General features: G+C 43.6%; 1 protein-coding gene across 1 annotated transcript in view; it reads right to left on the reverse strand.

Annotated features, from left to right (window-relative positions):
* Window positions 1-8981: 8981 nt before the first annotated feature.
* LOC128298860 (uncharacterized) overlaps window positions 8982-21355 on the reverse strand; it is a 121027-nt gene continuing 108653 nt past the window's right edge. The window contains exons 5-6 of the mRNA XM_053034663.1: window positions 11327-11399; window positions 8982-10988 (exon numbers count right to left, since the gene is read on the reverse strand). Of these exons, the coding sequence (XP_052890623.1) occupies window positions 11390-11399 (10 nt within the window). The 3' untranslated portion in view covers window positions 8982-10988; window positions 11327-11389. The remainder of the gene's footprint in view (window positions 10989-11326; window positions 11400-21355) is intronic.

Below are 21355 nucleotides of genomic sequence, written 5' to 3' on the forward strand. Positions count from 1 at the left end.
GCATTTAGCACACCGGGCACTACTTAGTGCTAATTAGAGGACAATATTGGAACTAATTTCTTGTCCTCTGTCAGACGTGCGGTTCATCGAGTAGAACGTAGAATAGGAGTAACGGAGCTAGGTTTATGTCAAAGTTGCTTCGAAATTTAATTTCTGTATTCGATAATTTTCTAGAACTGATGTGCTGTTGAATTAAGACTAAAAATGATTCCTATAGAATGTTGGCCATATTCAGCAGCTCAAGATCTTGTTTGATCTTTACAGACCGTTACGCGTTATCTTTTCGAGAAGATTTTGGGAAACATTTGTTCCATATTTACCTTCGGCACGAGGGTTCTTGTTCGTTTGTACTCGTGTAAGTAACTCAGAACTTATCAGATAAAGACTTCAAAGAATGTTGTACCGATTTTAATAAGGGGAGTCTCAAACCCGCGAGGTCAACAAAATAAGATGGGGTACATTTTTTCACCGTCACACTGTGGTTAGATCAATGCACTTAAAGGCGCTTAACCCCCGGGAAGGCCGTCTAGAAATGAATGGAGCTAATTGATCGACATGATTAATAGGCGTTGGAAATACCTGGCGTTTAAAGAAAGTTCATCATCCTGGATGCAGTTGGCTGCCAGAGGGGTGCGATAGGCACCACTTTCGAACAAACTGTGCAAACAATACAACCCTGTGTCAGCAGCTTATCTCGCGATAATCCCCACATCTGTGAGATGACTGGACGTCTTTTCTCGCCCATGCGTAAATCACTTGGGCAAAGTCGCTGAGGTAAACTGATAACCAAGACGAAGGAAAAAAAAAACAACAACCGTATCAACACGCACACGTACAAAGTCCAACGGCGTTCAGGAAATCGTCCCTTGTAAAGAGGATGGTCAAATTAAAAAGGAAGTAATACGGTGACGGTGACTTGCCATTCACTCCTCGTAAATTAAAGAAGGTAAAAAAGGCCCATCCGCAAACGTGATAATTAAAGTCCCGCAGACCATTTCTGGCCGCACGAATTGATTCCTTCGTATGTGGGGTTTTGATTGTTTTGGTGCTCACCCCGTGCAGCTTTGTTGATCTTCACGTGCGAGCACAATATGGCGTTGCATTTCGTAGCCATGCGTGAGACATTAATAAATACACGGGACGCGTTCCGGGGCGTGGTGGTGCTGCTGTTTTGTTTCTCGCGAAAAGGGACGGTTTAAAAATAGCTACAGCAGTTGTTTAGATTGCAGTTTAGCACCTCTTCCCATTGGACCCAAAATGGTAAAAGCGCGTATGGTGTGTTCGATACGGTTTGCTTTAGTAATAAGACAAAAAAACAAACCGTATACGTAGTGCCATTGTACCACGTGGCCATTTCTGTCACCTCTTGGCAAGCATCTTTTGGTGGTGCCAAATGTGTTTTTTTTTTTGTTGCTTTGGGGGTGTTCCGTTTTGTATGGAACTGGAAAGCATCGAAGAAAAGTGTTTGTCTAAGATGTTAAAGAATTAAATAAAAATTTCTCACAATTATTGAATAGGAAAAATTCCTTATTTTTTATTTCGGGAAATTATTCAACTTGTGGAATGTAGCCCTTTTTCCTCATCCCCAAGTGCTGCTTCTGCCGCTATCAAACCACACATGGTTTTGATGAAATATGTCGAACACTAGTTTTCCCCCGTTCCAAAATCTCAAGCGACCTTCACGACAAACGGTATCCACTTTCGACACTCTTTTCCTTCGCGTGTTGGGAAAATGAGTTTGAAAAAGAATTAGACTTTAAACGCCAAACGCATAAGCATGTGGAGTGCATGTGTGGTGAACCGACATTTGTTGTTCGATTTGATTATCACTCGTCCGCTTTGCCGTCGGATGGCTAACGTCGTTATGATTCGTTCGTGACACCGTGCATCTAATATGGGCGATACCTCACCATCCCATCCGCCCGGGGCATTAATGGTGTTTCTATTAAATCCATAAGCATAACGAACGCCACTAGCAGTTCGGAAGCAGACTTTACGCAGAAGAAGAAACAAATCTACGATAGCAATTCCATCGCACTCCCATTTCCATTTCCAGCTCGACATTCACATTTCCGAACGGGCTTAATGTATTTCAAAATTATGACGTGTGTCGGTACGGCATCTTCCCGGCCCGGGGTACGGGCTCTCCATCCGATAAGCACACTAGCATCGCGGCTCCTAATGGCAGATTGGAAGTGAAAAGAAAAACGAAAAGTGGGTTTAAAACCGACTCCGAAATCGGAAAGCCGATTTGTCTGAGTGTGTCCCGGGCCCGGTCCCGACCCCGGGCCCATCGACCCACCGCCAAACACCAGCACGGTTAAGTGTGTTTTGGGTGTGCGTGTGTGTGTATGCGCGCGCTTTCGGATGCAATAAAGCCATTAAAATTAATCGGACACCATCGCGACCGACCGAGCCGCTCTCGAGGTTGTGTGCTTCATTAAATCAAATTTTTATGTAATTTTCAGATTATAAAAACGAATATTTACACTATACGAGCGAGCGAGCGAGCGAGCGGTGCGTTCTGGTGCGTTATGATCGGTTACGACGTCTGTTTGTCTTCCCGATATCAGGGCGTGCCGATAGCGTGCCGTCGGCATAGAACCGGTGCCGCCACCGGTGCTTTATCAGACCGACCGTCGGATATTTTCGGGGCTGGAAGGGGACCCATTTTATGGTGGCTTCAAGCCGGAACACAAACAAGTCGCTTGGTGCGGCGTATTCTTACGCTCTTCGCATTTATGCTTTCCTTATTTGCCCAAACCCGATGTCTCCCAGCGGCCACGCGGCCGTCGCTGCAGAGCACGACCAACTGCAGTGCACGAAACGCATCTATATGCGCCCCGGGCCGGGAGGTTAGACCTCGTTTAAATAAGCGATAAAGAACGGGGAGACAAAAAACACGAAAGAACGGCGTCTTTCAATGCCGGCGGGATAGATTTTGGATGGCACGGAGAAATCGTCTTCCGCAAACAGACGGCAAATTGGAAACCGGTAAATGTTGAATCAAAATGGTGTGCAGTAATGCTAAGTGGGTCAGGTTATTTTTCTTTTCCGTCCAACAGAAGACTCCGGAGCCGCAAGCATGAAAATGAACGAAATAGTGCGATTGTTCGCTTCTGGTTCTTGTCATTAACGCATAATAATACCGATATAATGGAGCAGGTTGAAGAGAGTTTTGTTTTCTTTGAGGTAACTCCCCAATTAACTGTTTGCTGGATTGTTGCTGGGTTCTTCATCTAACAATTATTTTTCATTCAATTTACGACATTTTTCTCTCCAGACTATTTGATTTCTCGAGGAGTTCTAATGCGTTGGAAAGAGTTTTTTTAAACTAACATCAAAATTTAGTCATTCAACAAAACTTAACGCAGTTTATGTACCTTACAACCTTGTGGAAACAGTAGGTGCAGGAACTCGAGAGTTGACAAAATGCTGACAAATTTGTCAAGTGACAAAATCAACTGGACAACTGCGAAAAACCACAATACCGTTGCCACGCAATCAATTGTTTTAAGATTTCCGATACCAGGAGAGCATCCACGGAAGAGATAGCACCTACTACGGCAATTTTGCCCGAAAACCGCCGAAAGATATGCTATGTTTAAACACTAACTTTCCCGTTGGTCGGAAAAATGTCTTCGAAATCTACCAGTTTCCGCATGTACAGTACCAGGAGAGCATCCATGGAAGAGGTAGCACCTGGTAATTTTGCCCGCCTAAAGGTATGCAATGTTTATACACTAACTTTCCATACAAACCGGCTGTTTTCAGATTTCCGATACCAGGAGAACATGTTTTTCAAGAGGTAGCACCTGGTACCAGGATGTTGCACAACACATGTTGCGCAACACATGTTGCGCAACATAGGTTGCACAGCAGCTGGCATGCATAATATGTCGCGCAACATATGTTGCGCAACATATGTCGCGCAACATCATTCATGCAACATCTTACATGCAACAACTTGGGACTGCAACTACCGGGAGGCGCGTGATTTGTGCCTGCTCGGCTGGTACCAGGTGTTACCTCTTGAAAAACATGCTCTCCTGGTATCGGCAATCGGAAAACAGCTGGTTTGTATGGAAAATTAGTGTTGAAACATTGCGTACCTTTCGGCGGTTTTCGAGCAAAGTTGCTGTACAAGGTGCTACCTCTTCTGTGGATGCTCTCCTGGTACTATACATTCGGAAACTGGTAGATTTCGAAGAAATTTTTTTCGACCAAGTTAGTGTTTAATCATTGCAAATCTTTCGGCGGTTTTCGAGGTTTACTGTAGAGGTGCTACCTCTTCCGTGGATGCTGGTATCGGAAATCTGCAAAGAATTGTGTGCGCTGCAACGGTGTAGTGGTTTTTCGCAGTTGTCCGGCTGGTTTTGTCACTTGATAAATTTGTCAGCATTTTGTCAACTCTCGTGGCCCTGCACCTAGTGTCTTGTATGTAATGTGCCAAAAGTTGGAAAAGATCTTTGCGCAGATCTCACAAATGTTTGTATGGCATCTCCCGAACTCTCGCAAAACTGACGATCGCTCGAATGTTTAAAAACAAAAGACGAGAGAATCTCGGCGACTGCTTCTACAACCAAGGTTTATGCAAGATGTAGTAAATAGTCATTCTCGCTGCGATATTTGCTACTGTCACTTTCGAATCTGCTATCATTGTCAGTCTTGACGTAAATATCTCTCATAAACTTCGTTGCCTTTTGGAAATTGCTTTCAGCTTGGCGAAAAATGCAAAAACCCTGTGACTCGTACGCATATATCAACAACCTTCTTTTTTATAGAACGTTTACATTCTGCCACTCTTATCTACGAAATTTTTTATTTATTTAATTTATATTATGACGGCAATGCCGTATTTTCAATGATCTACGAAATTGTTTGTATAAAAAATTAAAAGCACTCCTAAACTTTGGTTAGCATTGATGCAAACTAAACAAATTTTTTCCGCGTCCTAACCACAAACGCTATCCACAATTGATCGACGGATCTGGAAGGGAAAAGAGAAAGTACACATCACAAACAGTACACCCGCCTATCGACCCGTTGGAGGAGCTGTATAGTATCATTACGCAAAGCACTCCGGCGCACTGCGGCGATTACACACCACCCCACACTGTCGTGCGAGAGGTCTCCTCCTCCAAAGCCTGGCGGAAATGGATTGATATTTATGCTACCGCGCTGCCCATAATCCCATCCCGTTTCTTTGCTACGTTGCCGGAGGGCAAAAAAGCGCTGGCCACTAACGCACGAGAAGGGAAAAAATGAAGAAAATAAGCTGTTTTGCAAGAATTAGTAGCCAACATATCACGATCACTAGCCCCGCTCACGAGGGGCTTGCAAGATCGCCGCAAAATATATATATATATATCTAGGAAGTGAGCACAACAAAGTATCATAAATTTAACCTTCCCGCCATGGATTTTTTGTTGCCGAACCCATCCGCTCGATTTGGTGGGTCGCGGTATTGTGGCTTGTGGAATTGTTTGGACCCTTCGGCATCGGTGAAGTGCTGCGTTTTTCGCCACCACTACGCAACGGATGACAAAATCATCGGTAACTATGGCAGCAGCAGCGGCAGCGGCCGGTCAGCTTCACAACCTCGGCCGTACACCATTGAGAAAACCGGTCGTGTAAACGATTGTCACGTTTACCGGCGTGCGGAGAAGATCGATCTGTCGCTTCGAAGGCTTCCTACCGCTGGAACCGGTGAGCCACACTGTGGTGTGTTTTTATTTAAAAGGCATTAATCATACACTTTATACGATCGAGTCGATTTTCGAGTGTCAGCCAAGCCTCACCAGGTCTGCTCTGTGTCTAGTTGGGTATGTGTGTGTTGTTGTTTTTTTTTGTTACTTCCCTCCGTTACCAACAAAATCCATCGAGGTGGAGTGGTTAGTGTTAATTCATTCCATTTATCGTTTTGGTTGGCGCCGATGTTTACTTCGCCACGGGCACGATGATACGTTTTAAGGTTGACGTCGATGCTGCGCCGAGAGCTGTGTTTGCTAGACGAACGAGTTATGGAAATTATTGTTTTTGTTGCTAAAGCTCGAGATCTCATATCTTCTTTAACCGGTTTTAGACGTTTTTGATCGTCGCCTGTACACACTTAACATGCGTATCGCGTGGGTGCGTTTCGTGCTTGGAACGTGCCTCGTATGTTTTTTTTAGTGGAAGGTGTTGCTCTTTTTTTTTGCCTTCTCTCCCCCCAAATAGGTGTCCCCCCGAGGTGTCTGAATGGCACTTGACCTTCGAACTTGCTTATTGTCGCACAGCTAAAATTATCACCCGGTTACCATCGATCGGAGAAACGATCTTTACGCACGGTTCTGTCAAACGTTCGATCTAGAGGCGTAGCAGCAGCAGCAGCGAAAAACAGATAAAGCATCTAGCTCGTTTTGACGTATCGATGGTTCCCTTCTGTTGCGCCACGTCGATCATGATGAAAACCGAAAATGATCTAACGATTCCATTTCTGCTCGCGTCCGGGCAAGGAATTTATATAATTCCGGTCTTTACGATCGATCAAATTAGCAGCCTGAGCGATGACCTCTCGCCGTCTTTCTCTGTCGCTGCATGCGCGGTCACCATCGACTGTGGGGCCTGTTTTGCAGCTGTTTTGCAGCGCGTTACAACATCACGACATTAATTTTTGCTTCGCTGTCGAAAGTGTCCGATCAGCTACGGTACGGTGGGAGGCATGATTTTCCGCTCCTTTTCAGCAAACACTCTTTGAACTTTTTGAAGTCGTGATCGATCGAATCCGGAGCTTAGCGCTGCCTGGGGAGCACTGGCCGGGCATCCTGTACGTTTGATCGGTTTCGGGTCGAAATCGGCTATTTTAGTGATTGCATACACCCATTTGCTCGGTCGAGGCGGTGAACGTGGGCGCAATATGGAATGTTTGATGTTGGAAGAAAATAGAGGATATCCCGGAGGAAATGGTTGTCGGACAATCATTGGACAATTGATGTAAGTGCTGGTGAGACATACGATAAGTTTATTCGTGCAATAGATAAATATATTAAATGTACAAAGATTGCTTACTCATCGACTCTGTCTCTCTCTTTGGAAGCGCCCTCTTTCGTCAAACCGTGGAAGCTAACAAATGTGTATGTTCTAATAACTGTTGGTTAACCAGTTGTTACAAATATGGAATATGGAGTCACAAATACGATTATAACATATTGGCCTGATGAAGAATTAAAACCTGATGCATGTTCTGGCAGATAGTATAGAATGTATAAACCTTGGTAGAATAGTCATAATAAAAATCATTTCGCACTATTGAAGCCACATAATACACTCCTTCTTATTTATTTATCGTTTTTCCCAATTAGTTCTGAATAATCAAACCAGCAACCAACAACTGCCAAGATCTATATCTGCTGATTCTGCTGTTAGCATAGCCCGCATTAACCTGCTATTGCCATCTTGACGCTCCTTTCGCTTTGTTTAATTAAGTAGCTGCATATATGGAAATCATATAATGGAAAGGAGGCACTCTACCACATCATCGCGTTGACTTCGAGGGCATGCCCGTTTACCGTGGTTTTGTTGCACGTTGTCATTAGCGATGACGTACGCCGAGCGTCGCGGTGGCTCTGTACACTTCACGCACGACATCTCGTCCGTCTCGTTAGTGGAGCGAGCAATGCTAAGAGCCACAACAAGCAAAGCGAGAAAAAGAGGCGAACAGCAACATCAAAACTATATGACAGTACTAAAGCAAATGAAATAAAACCAAACCAAGCGAAGAACTCATCGAATGACAGTAGACATCAGCTGATGTTCCGCTCCGCGCCCACCCGGCCCGGTGTGTTGCGATTGTTGGAAGCCCATCACCTGTCCATCACCTTCGCACCTTCTGCGCGATGCCTACTACTCCCTGGCTTACTGACTGACTGACTCGGTGAGTGGATGACTAATGGTGGATTACTTTATTATGACTTTTGCCTTACCTTCGAGGCCTTGCCTTGCTGCCGTTCATTGGTGGATCTTTTAACCCACACCAGCGCGCTCGTAAAGCATATGGAGATGGCGTATGGAGTAATAGCAGCAGCAGCAGAACAACACGATGGAAAGCAAACTGAACGAATAACAGAAAAAGAAACTGTCAGGAACCCCAACCACCACTAGCCTCACCGTGTTGCTAGTGGATGGAGCCTTCTTCTCGACCACCCCACCCGACCACCCCGACAGATTCGGTACAGCTCCAGTTCCCGGTGTAACCGGGGGGGGGGGGGTTGTGTGTGATTTTTGTTGTTCTTTTACGATTTCCATCGGCTGTGTTTGGTGCGAGACGATATCAGGCACACTACATGCCAGGCGAACCACTTCAAGTCAGCACAGTAACCCACACAGCAAACTGCACGGCATGTTCTTTGACCGGCAGCTAGAAGGCTGTGTCAGGCTGGTAGGAGGTCGCCATAGTAACCGCGTGTGCCCTTGAAAGCTGGTTGCTTATGCGGCTTTAGAAGAAGCCACCATCACTGAGCTCGAAGAGCTGTTCGAGAAGTAACGGGTGGAAGCAGTGCGGCATAACGTAAAGACCTCGAACTTCGACAAGAAGTAACTCGTGGAAAATGTAGTGAGCAACAAAAAAAAAAGGGGGAGGGGGGGGGGGGGAGGGGAACACGAACTCTCAATTGAAGTCAATTTTTCAAAATGAGTTAAAGTTTCGCTTCGGCAACATTGTTGTGGAGAACAATTATTTTTCAACGCACGTTTTTTCTCCTGCATTTTTATTTATACCCGTTTGCTTTTTCGTCCATCGCTTCGTTAAATTTGGTTACTTTAGTGAGCTGTTTATTTTTTCTTTTTTCAATGGACACATTCGTATGAATTTAAATCATTTCTTTTAAAATATGATTTTTATCTTTTTATTTTATCTCGTTTGATTATCTTCAATATATTTTATTTTTTTTAACTCTTTTCTGTTGTCTCTTATCGACATTCAAAATTTCGTTTATTTATTGTTGATTGTTGTTTACTGTTTGTGATCTGCTTTCCGTTGTGTATCTCCTTTTTCGTAAATGTGGCATATGTAAGAAACCAATTTACAGTAGGTATGAAATTGTACCGTATTATAAGTTTTAATTTTCAACAGCTTGTTAACATTTTTACATTATTTTTTGGTTACATATTGGTTGCAATGTTATTTTTTCGTTATTGTTTTAGTCATTGCCTTGTTTGTAGTCACTTTCGATTTGTTTACCTATTTTGTATACTTTGTTTTAGTTTCATTCCCATCTTTCTCTGATCGTTTTATTTTCCACATACTTTTATGACATCCCATCTTTGTTGCCACGTCTCGTTTTGTCCATAAAACAATGAGTAATAGATGGGTCTTCATATTTTTTGTGTGTGTTTCGGTATGTTTCTTTTTTCATCTGCTCCTCTGTACGCTTTACATCCATTTCAAAAGAAACAAATAAAAATCAAATTTATTTCCATTAACCAACCAGTGGCTGTAGTTTTGGTGCGCTGACTCTGTGCATCACCCCTCATTGTTCGTTACCGGTGTACTTCCGCCAGCCCTCGAGAGGCTGCGGAGGATCCACCACTAACCGCTCATTTCAACGGGTCGTCGCGTTAGCGCTGGGTGACGCATTTCCATCGGAAAACGCAACGGTCCGCTGATCCGCGGTCGCTCGGAGACCAAAACCGAAACGCCTGACGCCCTGGAAAAACTGGCGTACGGTTCGGTGCGTAATCGCAATTGGACTCGATCCGTTGACGTTCGTTTTGCATTTCATCGTTGCCTATTCGGTCGGTTTTGTTGTGTTACATTTGTTTCTTTGCTGTCTATCTCTCTCCCCCTTTTCTCACTCTCTTTCTCACTCTCGTTCACTACTGTTCGATTTCGTTTTTTTTCCACACTTTTCTCACATTGTTTTGGTTTCTGTTTTCAAGTTTAATGGTGTGGATTATTTTTAACCTTATTTCTACCAGCCGTTCGGAGCTCTTCCTTGCCCCGCATTTACGCTTTATCATCGAGCTCCACAGCGAGCGCTGGCCTCCGACGCGTTCCTGGCCGCTGGACGAAACTGTTTTGTTTTGCTGATATTTTAATCCTCTTGTTGAGCGTGACGTTTTTTTTTCTTGCTTTTTCACTTATTTATCTACTATTTTGCAGCTATCTGCCATGCTCGGACTTGGTTGGCTTGGTTCGGTTTTGCTCAGTGCCTAGGCCTTTTATGTTTTTGTGCTTTTTCTTTCTCGTTTGTGGTTGTTACTGTTTTGCTGCGTTTTATCATTGTTTCGCTTGCGTTTGTTACGATTGCTGATTGTACAGCCATTTTCTCACTTTGCTTCATTTTCTTTTCCCCCATTCCCGAGTCCGTTCTTTCTACATAATTTTGCTGCCGTTGTTGCTCCCCCCCCCCCTCGACTGCCTCGTAAAGCTTGCTGTTGTCATATTATCTAATTCCCGAGATCGATCTCGCATCAAGTCTGTTGTTTTATGAGCTGTGTTATGCCCGTTTTGCGGTCGTGCTTTATGCAGCCCGGTTCGTGCTGGTTCGTTGCGATTGTTCGCTGGTGGAAAGTCTGGTTTTGTCTTTTGCCTGGTTGGCTGGAGAGTTTTTATTTCATTTGCTGCTTCTGCCTGCCACCGCGCGCAACCACTGCCTCTGCCGCGACGATAATATATAAATATATCTGTCTATTCAGGGCTTTATCCTCCATTCTGCTGGTGTTCGGTGGGTTTTTGTTTTGTTTTTATTCTGCGCTTTAATGAATGCCAAGACCGTTAAATTGAGATTTATGGGGGTACGGCAGATCGGAACAGTTGAGCAGGGAAACAAATCCACCCAGGGGTTGTCCGGGCACGGTGGTTCTCATCCTGGCCCGGGCCCGGTCGGCCGCTTCTCGGCGTGCGTGTGCGTGCGGTTTCCGTTTTTATTGTGCCACACCGTCGTGTTTTCCAGTGACCGTTTTTCATTGGACTCATTGGCATGAGCTTCGGAAAAAAACAGAGACGGCTAGAAGAGAAACAGAGGGAAAAATACAGAGGAAAAAACGCTTAAAACACTTCCAACGTGCATATCGCACTGAAACCCCCCAAAAAAAAAGCAACAACAACAGCAAACGAGTGTAAAGTAACGATTTCAACGCGATTTGCCTTCCATTGCGCCGTGAAGGTTAACGCGCTTCCCTTGATACCTACGGGGCCGGGCTTTTCATGCCGGCCAGTGAAGCGTTTGATTTCAATGTGGAGCGATGCTCCGATGGGTTGCAGGGTGCACAATTTGCATAATCAGAGACCTTCGGAGCGCTGAAGATTTTGATAAGGGAGCAGCACCTTTAACGGGGTACGTACCTTGGGCTGGCAAAAATACGACGCCGCGCACCGTGTCAGGGTGTGTGAAGTGGAAAGCTTCGGTTACTGGTAACTGTGGGGAAGGTACAAACACAAAACAGTATGAGTTTCGTGTAAATGTTAACTGAAACAAAACGGTTCGATGGAAGCCGGTTTTAATTGTGATCAATTTTGAAGTTATTGTATGTAGCTACCTCTAACATGTATTATAACAACTTGAATAAATACTGAAATTCGAAAGATTATTTGTAAATTAGGCTCATGTCGTGAGTTCTTTGGAGTTTGATGATTGAAAAATCTTTTACTAGAGCAATTTTGGGGTATTTTTCTAGAGCTTTAGCTAATATCATTGCAACCAGTTGCAGATCGCTGATCGAGCTCTGATCATGATCTTCAGATGTAGGTCAGATAGGGGTGATTTTCATTCAAATTTGTAAAGCAGAATGAATCTTAAAAAAAGAATGAATGCCTTGAAATCTCTGTTATACATTGATAATCTCCAGAAATTCATCAGTCTTTAGCAAAGTATTAGTCTTAAGGATTTTGTGAATTATTTCATCGCGATTACAATGACTCTTTTGTCGATACGGCCAGGCCGTTCCAACGAAAAAAAAATTAAAAAATGACTCTTTACTTGCGTCCCCCATTCTTCTAAGGTTTACCGATATACTATAGGTACTACGACCGATGTTTTTTAACGTCTTTTCCTAAACACGGCTATTGCGTTATCTCCAGCCCTGATTCTTGCCTGCTTTTAGGCGTCCTTTTTTATTCTGTTTGACCGTTTCCGGTCCTGGTCCTGGTGGGAAGCGGGAGGAAAAACATGGAAACGCATTACACCCCGCCTGTAAGTGAAGGCTGTCGAGTCACTTTATTCCATGGTACGCTGGCGGGATGGATGGGCTTTTTACTGTGTGTTTCCTGTTACTTTGAAAAACATTTTCATGTTGAGAAAGAAAAAAAAACGCCATCTAAACGTTCACAAAATCGTAAGAAAGTTATTCTGCAGGAATGTAAGCCGAAGAAGGACATTGATTTTGTTGGTTGGCTCCAGCTTTTCTTTTTTTTTTTTTGTTGAAATCCCTCCAACAAATGGCGAAAAAATGTAAAAGAAACATAAATTGAATTACGCACAACAATGGCGCGGGCGTTAATGAGGTGAAACATATTAAATTTGTGTGTGTATTTTTTTTTCTCTTCTTCGTCGACAGCTTCATGTTTTTCAACGCACGCGCCGCAATAGCAGTGAATTTGTTTTATTTCATCCTGAAAAGTACAAACTTTTGCCCTCGGTTAGGTGAAAGGTCCTGGTTTTTTGGTGAGTGGCGATACTGGGTGCCATTCCAACACTCACTCTTGTCCGGTTTGTTACGTTTGATTGCTTAGGGCACCATTATCATCAACGAGCAAAGTGAAGTTTGCTGATTTTTTCTCTCCCCTACTTTAGCATTGTATACAAGTGCTTCTCATCCCTTTATTAATATTAACAAGACAAGCGAGTAGAAAATGTTTTAAACGTTTCCCAGGGGTGTGAGAACGCTGGTTTTAATAAACATATCTCTAATGCCTTCCGTGCAGATTATTAATTTTTGTTTGCACTTTGTTGTAAAACTTTAAATACTGTTGTTTATTACTCCAACGATAAGGCTGCAAACCAAAGCATCGTAACCAATAAATTAAACTCGTATAAAAATCATCATCAAAAAACGGTGAACCTCAGGAAAGCGCTGCCAACGCTGGATAATGAGCAGCGGGTAGTAAACAAGGTGCACAAAATCCCACTTCTATACCACACTGCTGACCTCCGCCGAGCGGGCTCGGGAGGATATAAAAATGCCTTTTAACGATGTAATGTCCAGGCGCGATGAGGAGCCGAATGGCGAAAACTGTGCAAAAGCAACATAAAATAAAATCAAACTCGACGATGCACCCAGCGATGTACAGTGAAATAGCTTGCAAAACGCAAAAAAACGGCTCAAGCACACACGCACAACACGGGCGATAAAGTAACCGTAGAAAAGGAATGAATGAAACAAATAGCGAAGCATCCCTCCCCCACACACACACAGAATAAAGCGAGCTGTATGAATAAAACATTTCGCACATAAAATGCACTCGCGCAGAAGCATTTTGCAGAACAGTTTTGTCGCCCGCAAACACGGAACCGCTGCGCGCGCGAGATGCAATTTGGATGCGTTTAGTGCACTGTTTAGCTGAGTGAGGGGTAAGGGTGCACTAAAATGCACTCACACTTACACACACACACACGGAGTACCAGCCCGAAATTGCAACTGGAGGCTGCTGCAAGTGCACGGAGCGTCGTTAAATGTGCGGTTGAATATCATTCCGGCTCACCGAATCGGCAATGAGATTGGTGGGCGTGTGGGCCGTCGATTGCGGGTTCGGGACTTCGGGAAGGTTTCCTTCGCAGTGTGGTAAATAATAAATGTGTTTTACCGGTACGGTATAATGCACGCCAGTGACGCTTCTTGCAAAGTAAATTCTATGGCACCGAGCGACCATTGAGCATTTTGGATGCGATCCAATCGAACTGTGAAGCAAAGAGAGGGTTGATCGGCAAGTTGTGTTTGAATGGTTTTGCATTTTACGTATTTAAAGCACAGTGATGGACAACTTTTTTCGGTACGAACTAAAACTAAATTTATTTTATTATTTTTACTGAAGCATTTGTGATAAGTTGTGCGATTTGATGCTTGGAATAACCAATCTGGAAAGTTAATAGATTGTTTATAAGTGCTATAATTGTAACTTCATCTGGTAAAATTATGATAAACGATGCTTTCTCGATGTAATCTGAATAATTTGTAATCAAATGTGACAACATAAATAATGTGTGGAGTAGAAAATTGGACAATTTTCAGGACTTCATTTTCCCTTTCATCCGAATCTGGCCTCTACAGAATTCAAACCTTTTCCATAAAATTCAATTGAATCGTTTTTTTTGCCAGCATTCGGTTTTACTGGTCCCATAAACTACCTTCTTAATACCTTAGCTCTCTCGCGCTACAGCTACACTGTTCTTCGTTACAGGCAGTTCGAAACAAACCGACAACTCCTCGCATGCTAAACGATGCAACGATTTAACGATTCATCGTCAGCTCCCACGCACTTGCAATTGAAATCAACGCGCCAGCGGCTCTAATGACACGATGCGATGATGGCGTTCACATACTTTTTTCGATTTGTTAGTGTCACCGCTACAACAATGTTTGCTCCAGGGTGATGCTGCACAAAATATGCGCTAGTGTGTCCCGATGGGGCGCTATTAAATTCAGCGTTCAGTCGTCGCTTCCAAAAGAAGCGGTAATTATTGTTTGTCATCTAAGGGCACTTCTCTGGTGTGGTGTGGGTTTGTTTTTACTATTAAATGAAGCCGCCGCTCAAAGCAGGTGCTGTTGGGGATGGGAAGGTTATCGAAAGCACACAAAACTGTTGCTAGGAGGAGGAACTTTTTTATGAGTACTGCAAGTATAAGGTGGTTAGTTAGCTTGGTGGCGTTTGACCATGGCCCTGGCATTGGGCGGCGTACATTCAATTAGAGCCTCCCGCTTATGTGTACATTAATCTGTGGCGATTGTAAACAGAAATGTGGGTACCACATCATTAGAATATGTAAAGATGGTTTGCTGAAGAAAAACAGTCACTCGATGGATTTGACAAACAGAGGCAGATTTATTTTATCCCACGAACAATTGTTTCTTTATATGTCATACTGAGCTGTGGAGAAACAGTTTTTAACCGTTTAAGTGCTTTAGTACCCCAACTTCAGCGAAGCGAAAGCGCTAGAAATAACTCATTTACTTCCAATCGCAACTATTTCCCCAAAACGATATAAAACGTTGAATATTTTCAGCTGCAACAATACACGATACATCTCCCACTGCGGATCAACTTTGCGGATCGTGCTCTAATCTGCCCGGCTGATTTACGATCTCCAATGTCCAAACTAAACACTCCATCAAACGATCCCGAGGCAGAAGGTTAGTGTTGCGTGCTTGTCTGCCTTTTTTTCTCTCTCTCGCCCCATTCAGTTTGTGGTGTGGCCTTCGAATGACATTATTATTATCATTGTGAGCTTTCCGAAAGGGTTCGGTACCGTACCGTGTTTCGGGGGTTTTGGTTTGATTGCTAAAATCGCTGCACGAGCTCCACACTATGCTTCCATTTGGTTTTGAGATTTATGTTTCTATTCGTTCTCTCCCTCTGGTTGCGGCAGGGGATGCAAAATAGACAGAAATACAGAACATTAGAACAGTGGCACGCGAATGAAGCAGATTGGAGCTGGGTTTTAACATTGAGGTGATTGAGGTGGGCATACAAAAGTGGAAGAGATATCAAGAGACATTGCGCGATTTTATTTTTTCTAAGTCAAACATGGCGAAATAACCAATAGATTGGGGGGTAAATATGATTGCTTATGATAAGATTTTCAAAGAACATAAGAACATCAGTCAAAAGAACAGATCTGTCTAGCCTGGTGATTGATCATGACTTCAAAAGAAGAGCATAAAACTAATGACGTATGATACGAAGAATAAATTAATTTAAATTAACACCTCAAAGACCTACCCAATACTTTTTCATACGATTTGTCGCCTGGTGGAGAATGTGATTAATTTCCCATTGGTTCAATCTTGTGAGCATTATTCTTCTGTCTTGCTTTCTTTTTTTCATCTCCAACTCTTCCCAAAACATTCTAAACAATGGTACATTTTTGGGGAACATCGAACGTTTCGTTTCATTGCGAAAAGATTTATGGTGTGGCCGTAGCCAAAAGGGTGCTCCGAAGGGATGACATTCCACCTACCGAACAGGGTGGCATTGAAATGGTTCCAACCAGCTCCCGGCCCCATTCTCATCTGGGGGGGTGGTGTAAGAGTGATCCATATCCCCCTGTATCAGCACACAAACGAAGTAAATAAATCGACGGTAACAACTGAATCGGTTGCATTGTGCGGGTGTGAGTGTGTGAGTGTTGTCATAAAAATGGATTTTATAGTAAACAAACTCGGGGCACGTCTAGAGCTCCACCATTTCGCTTCTGTTCTATCAAACCCCGTGTTCGTCGGTCTCGCTTTATCGGTTAGTCACTGGTGAGGGGATCACCTATCGACCCAAAGCCTGCAACAGCACCAGGAAGTGTACGGCATCGGGTGTGCATCGATGCATCGCACAAACAAACATGTTCGCATCGGACATTGTTGCACCGGCCAGGAGCGGGATGAGCACACGCGCACTCGAACGAATTTTGTTTTGCAAACATAAATAAAGCCAATTTATTTCACATTTTATGAGGCATTATCTTCTCCCGGCGAGATTGTTGCAGCCAGTTTACTACCAGCGATTGAGATGTATTTATTGACGAAAACGTAATAATTTGTTCATGTACTGCCAACTGCACCGAGCCGTATTTGTTGTGGTTCACTGCATAAGCAATAAATAATCTATTGTAATGCAGATTCTGACAGTGTGAAGTATTTACTAGAGCGACAAAAACTATTTTATTGTTTGCTTTAAAACTAATTTAAATGCTTTCAACCGCTGCCCATCTGTCAAACAAGCTCATTATCAAATATTACACAATTGCAGATAAACAATGATAAGCACATTACAGGGATTTACCCTTATCGTTGCAGGTGTTTAAGCATCACTAGTTTCTTTTCCAAATAATAATATTCTTGCCATTTTAATACAATTTGTTTGATAATCTTTTGCTTTCGACTGAAAAAAATATTATTAAAAAGTCATCCAGATTTAAATTATTCTTCTTAGAAACCCTGCATTAAATCGGCCTAATCAAGTATGTAAGTGAGCGCTGTAAGTTCCACCATTGGGCGCATTTGCATCTACTAATGGGCTGGAGTTGGTAGACAATTTCTCATTTGTAGAACGCGTAACCAAAACCCGTACGAAGCTTGGAATACGTAAGTAATTAGTTGCTGACATTAGGCATTGATAATGATTATTATGCTTGAACGTTGTGTTCGTCGTGATCTTCATACATCAGCTGCAACAATGTACGAACCAAACTAGTCTCGCATGCAAAGCCACAACGATCATTGCTTGGCACGTGCTTGGCAAGCTTCATGCTACAACAAAGAAGAGCAATCGCATCGGGGCGGAGCTGTGAAACGCATCCGAAACGCAAAGAAAACTGGTCCTCTATCATGCTGCACAGATGCACACATGCTTCACACGAACGATGATTTAATAAATGTCTCACTTGGTACTGGGGCGATGCCGTTGCCTACTACTTATTGCCTTCCCTTTAATCAATCCCTGGCTGAAGCTGGCCGGGTAGAAAAGAGCTACCAAAGGGAAAGATTGCTACGTCTTATCACGTTAATAACAACCGTCTCGGTCGGTACCGTGGGAGGGTGTAGGGCCCGGTCCGACACTTGAAATATGGAGATTGGCTTACTTTTGTCTTATGATAATTACAAACCGTCCGACAACGATATCGCCGCCAGTGTGACAAAACAGGTTCTCGGCTGCTAGCACAATGCGGCGTCCAGACCCGTCCAAACGGATGACGTACGTAGCTGGAATTGATTTACTTGAGAAACCGGCCGCAACTGCCTGGTGCCCGTGCAAGTCGCAACCGTACAAAGTACGCGCTCGATTCTAATCCCGCCTCGCGGTGCATTCGGTTGTCGTTTTGTTGTTGTTTTGAAGCGTGTTTATTCGCCAACACGGGGCCGGGCGATTACTTTCTGCAAATGGAAACTCGCTTTGGAAGCCACCAAACCGGAGGATCGCAAAAATAAAAGCATAAAACGCCACCAACACGCGACAAGACGCAGAAAGTTGATGAGATCAGACGGAGACGGTGTTGTAAATTACACCTCTCCGCTCCGGACCGCCTCATCAGGGATGGGCAAACGAGGAGCAAAAAATAGAAGAGGTGAATAAAAAGATAGGCGTAAATATGAATTGTAATTTGCATTTAATTCTTTCTCGAACGAATTAATTGCTGTCCGATGGCGGCTTGATTGCATAATATATTGGCAGAGGTGCAGTTGTTTTGATGCATGCGAATAGAATTAAGAATTAGTGTGATTTAAAATTGTTTATTGCACGGCACGAGAAGATGACGCTTAAAATATTGATTCCATTTACTTTATCTACAGTTTATATTAATATACTTTACTATCCAAGCGCTTTATGCACTTATATATTGACATTATATAGAATGTCAAAGAATTGTAATAATTTGTTATATAAATAAATTCCTCATTTAGAGAAGCATCATTCAATGAAATTAATTGATAATATCTATTTTTATTCATTAAAATTTTGCGTGTAACATGCTAAATAAAACACATTCTGAATAAAACACTTTCGTAGGCAAGTTTATTACTTGTCTTCGACAAGGGATTACTGTAAAGTTTATATGTTCTTGTGAGTGTTTTCATCAAGAAAAGTTGAAGTTTTAGATTGGTAGTCACCCATTATCCTGCACAGAGTGTGTAGGCATTGAAGGTTTGAGATTTACATACACATTTCATTGCGTGACAAGTGAACCGCAACGTTCGGTGGTCTGACGGTAGTAGTAGGCGTGCTAGAGACCTGTCAGAAAAGGGTGCTCCCGAAGCGGTGCGCCCCGTATGACAGTTGACAGCTTCGCTCGAGCATCTCATGCAAAAGCGCACCATTAGCGTCAACTGTATGCAGGCGGGCGATAGAAAAGCTCGGAAAGGTGGAAAAAAACAACAAACGATAATTGTCGAAAGTAAAAATAATTACACCCATTGTCGCGCCGGTCAAATAATGCGAAGCAGACGCGACGTGACGGGGAAAAGATTCCATCACCACCACCGGCCACCTGTCTAGTGAACCGGATCGGAAGGGAAAATGGAACCGAGCGTTTGAACGCACAAATGGGCAGAATTTCATCCGAGACACTGAGAAGTCTTTGGCTTTCCGGACTTCGAATCAATCCATCGGTAAAGACGGGCTGACCGGAAGGAACGAAGGGAAAAGAACCGAACAACCCCTTTTCGATTTGCTTCGGTCAGCTGAGCGGACCGGGGCTAAGAACTGTGCGATGGGAAAAACCGTTGCGCGATCAAGTGAAAGAAGTATTCCCGCTCGATTGAGTTTCCGGACACTCCCCGGTACCGGTACTTTCGAAGGCCACCCGAAGCCGTAATTGTTTCAACAGCGCACCAGAGCGCCGCTCATTTCTCTTTTGTCTTTAACCTTTTGGAGTGTGCTTTTGTTGTTGTTGTTGTTGTTGTTGGCTGGTTTTCTTCGAAACGTTGCGTTTTTCATTGTCGTCCAATTCGTAGAGGTGCCACAATTTTCCGGCTCAGAAGTTCTCAAAAACACGGTCGACTGTTCCGTCGTCCGCGGTTCAGGCCCATTTATTTTCTCATCTGCCAGCGTTCGTCTTCACGCTCGGCCACAGCTGATTGAGCTCGACTCGGGATGGGAAACTGGTTCTGTGTTGGGTAGTTTTGTTCTGCTGTCAATGTCGGACTCATTAGAGATGTTGCTCAGTTGTAAAGATCACTTTCGAAGATGATCATTTATTTAGAACGGAACTGAATGATTTTTATAACTACCATCAGATATTTTTGTCGAAGAATCTAAAAGAATTCTAGTCCAAAGAGCAATAGAGAGGCGTTTGAATCTCATGACATAAAATTCCTTTGAGCATCATGTCTGGCAGGATATCTCTTAATTTACTATTAGAGACCATCTTATTCAGAACTTTAATTGAACTTAGGCATAACAGCATCCTGAGACAAACTGGCAATAGAATGACTATTTGTTAATTGGGGAACAGTTCAAGATAATCAAAGTAGCCAGTATCTGTAATACAAATCCATTTGAAGTAATGCAGAATTCCTTCGAACTGTGAACTGAGCTCTTTCGTTTTGTCTAATTTCAATTAACATTAAATTTAATTCAAATTTAATCTTCTATTCTCGTTCGAACAGCCAATACAGCATCGTCAATTTTGCATCCTACTGTGCAGAAACCCAATCTTTATTATGAGGGGAACTTTTTAGAATCACAAATCAGCTCTCCTATCTATTGTTATGTTTAATTAATTGCTCGTCGTGTTTGAAAATAAACTCTTGGCACATCGGATTATACATAATTTCAGTAATAAAACATGCGAGATTCAAATTTAAATATGGCCTACAACACAACCATTGCTTTGTTGTTGTTTTGGGCTGATACATTCATCCTCCCGGCCGACCATAAAACGCGCGTTAACGGCATCGTCCAAAAAGGTGAACCAGTTCGATACGCGGGACGCACGACAACGACGACCCCGGAGGAAGATCCCGTTGTAACACTCACACCCACACTAACGCACGAAACCCGAATGGGGTGGCTTATGGTAATCACGGGGCGGGTGGTGAAGTCCATGTAGGGGTGAACGTAATAAATGCGGCATTTGCTTTTTTAAAAACAAAAACAAACCAGCGGCCAATCCGATGCGCAACACTTCTCAACCCAGCGTTCGATCGACAGTGTTTAGATATCCGCTGCCCATGGTGACACCATCACCCGGTGTACCACGGGCCACACTGTGCACACCTTCTGCATGCATGATCAGCTCGGGGCCCCGTGCGAGCAATCGCAAATCCCCGCTGCCATATCACGCCCGTATGCCCGTGTGCGCTGCCACACGACCCTTTATGCATCGGCACCGGGAACATAACAATGCCTTGGGGATGCCGGGTTGCCAGAGTACGCCCGGGGGCTGGAATTGAGAAGCATGGTTCGAATTATTATTGCCACTAAGCGCAAATTCAACTTCGTTCTTCCCTGCCTCGATTACGGGGGGGACCGATTCTTGCGGCCGTGTCCCAAGAGGGTGTACGATTTTCGTCACGATTCGGCCATGACCATAATGGACACCGGGGAAGCGTTTGAGGTGGCACGGGTTTCAAAATCCTTTAGAGAGAAATTGATACTAGGCTCACGTGCGATAATCGTGCCGTTTTGTTGTGCGAGCTCTCCGATGCCGGTCAGAGTGGAGCTGTACGT

Source organism: Anopheles moucheti, chromosome 2, assembly GCF_943734755.1.
Source record: "Anopheles moucheti chromosome 2, idAnoMoucSN_F20_07, whole genome shotgun sequence".
Classification (NCBI taxonomy): domain Eukaryota; kingdom Metazoa; phylum Arthropoda; class Insecta; order Diptera; family Culicidae; genus Anopheles; species Anopheles moucheti.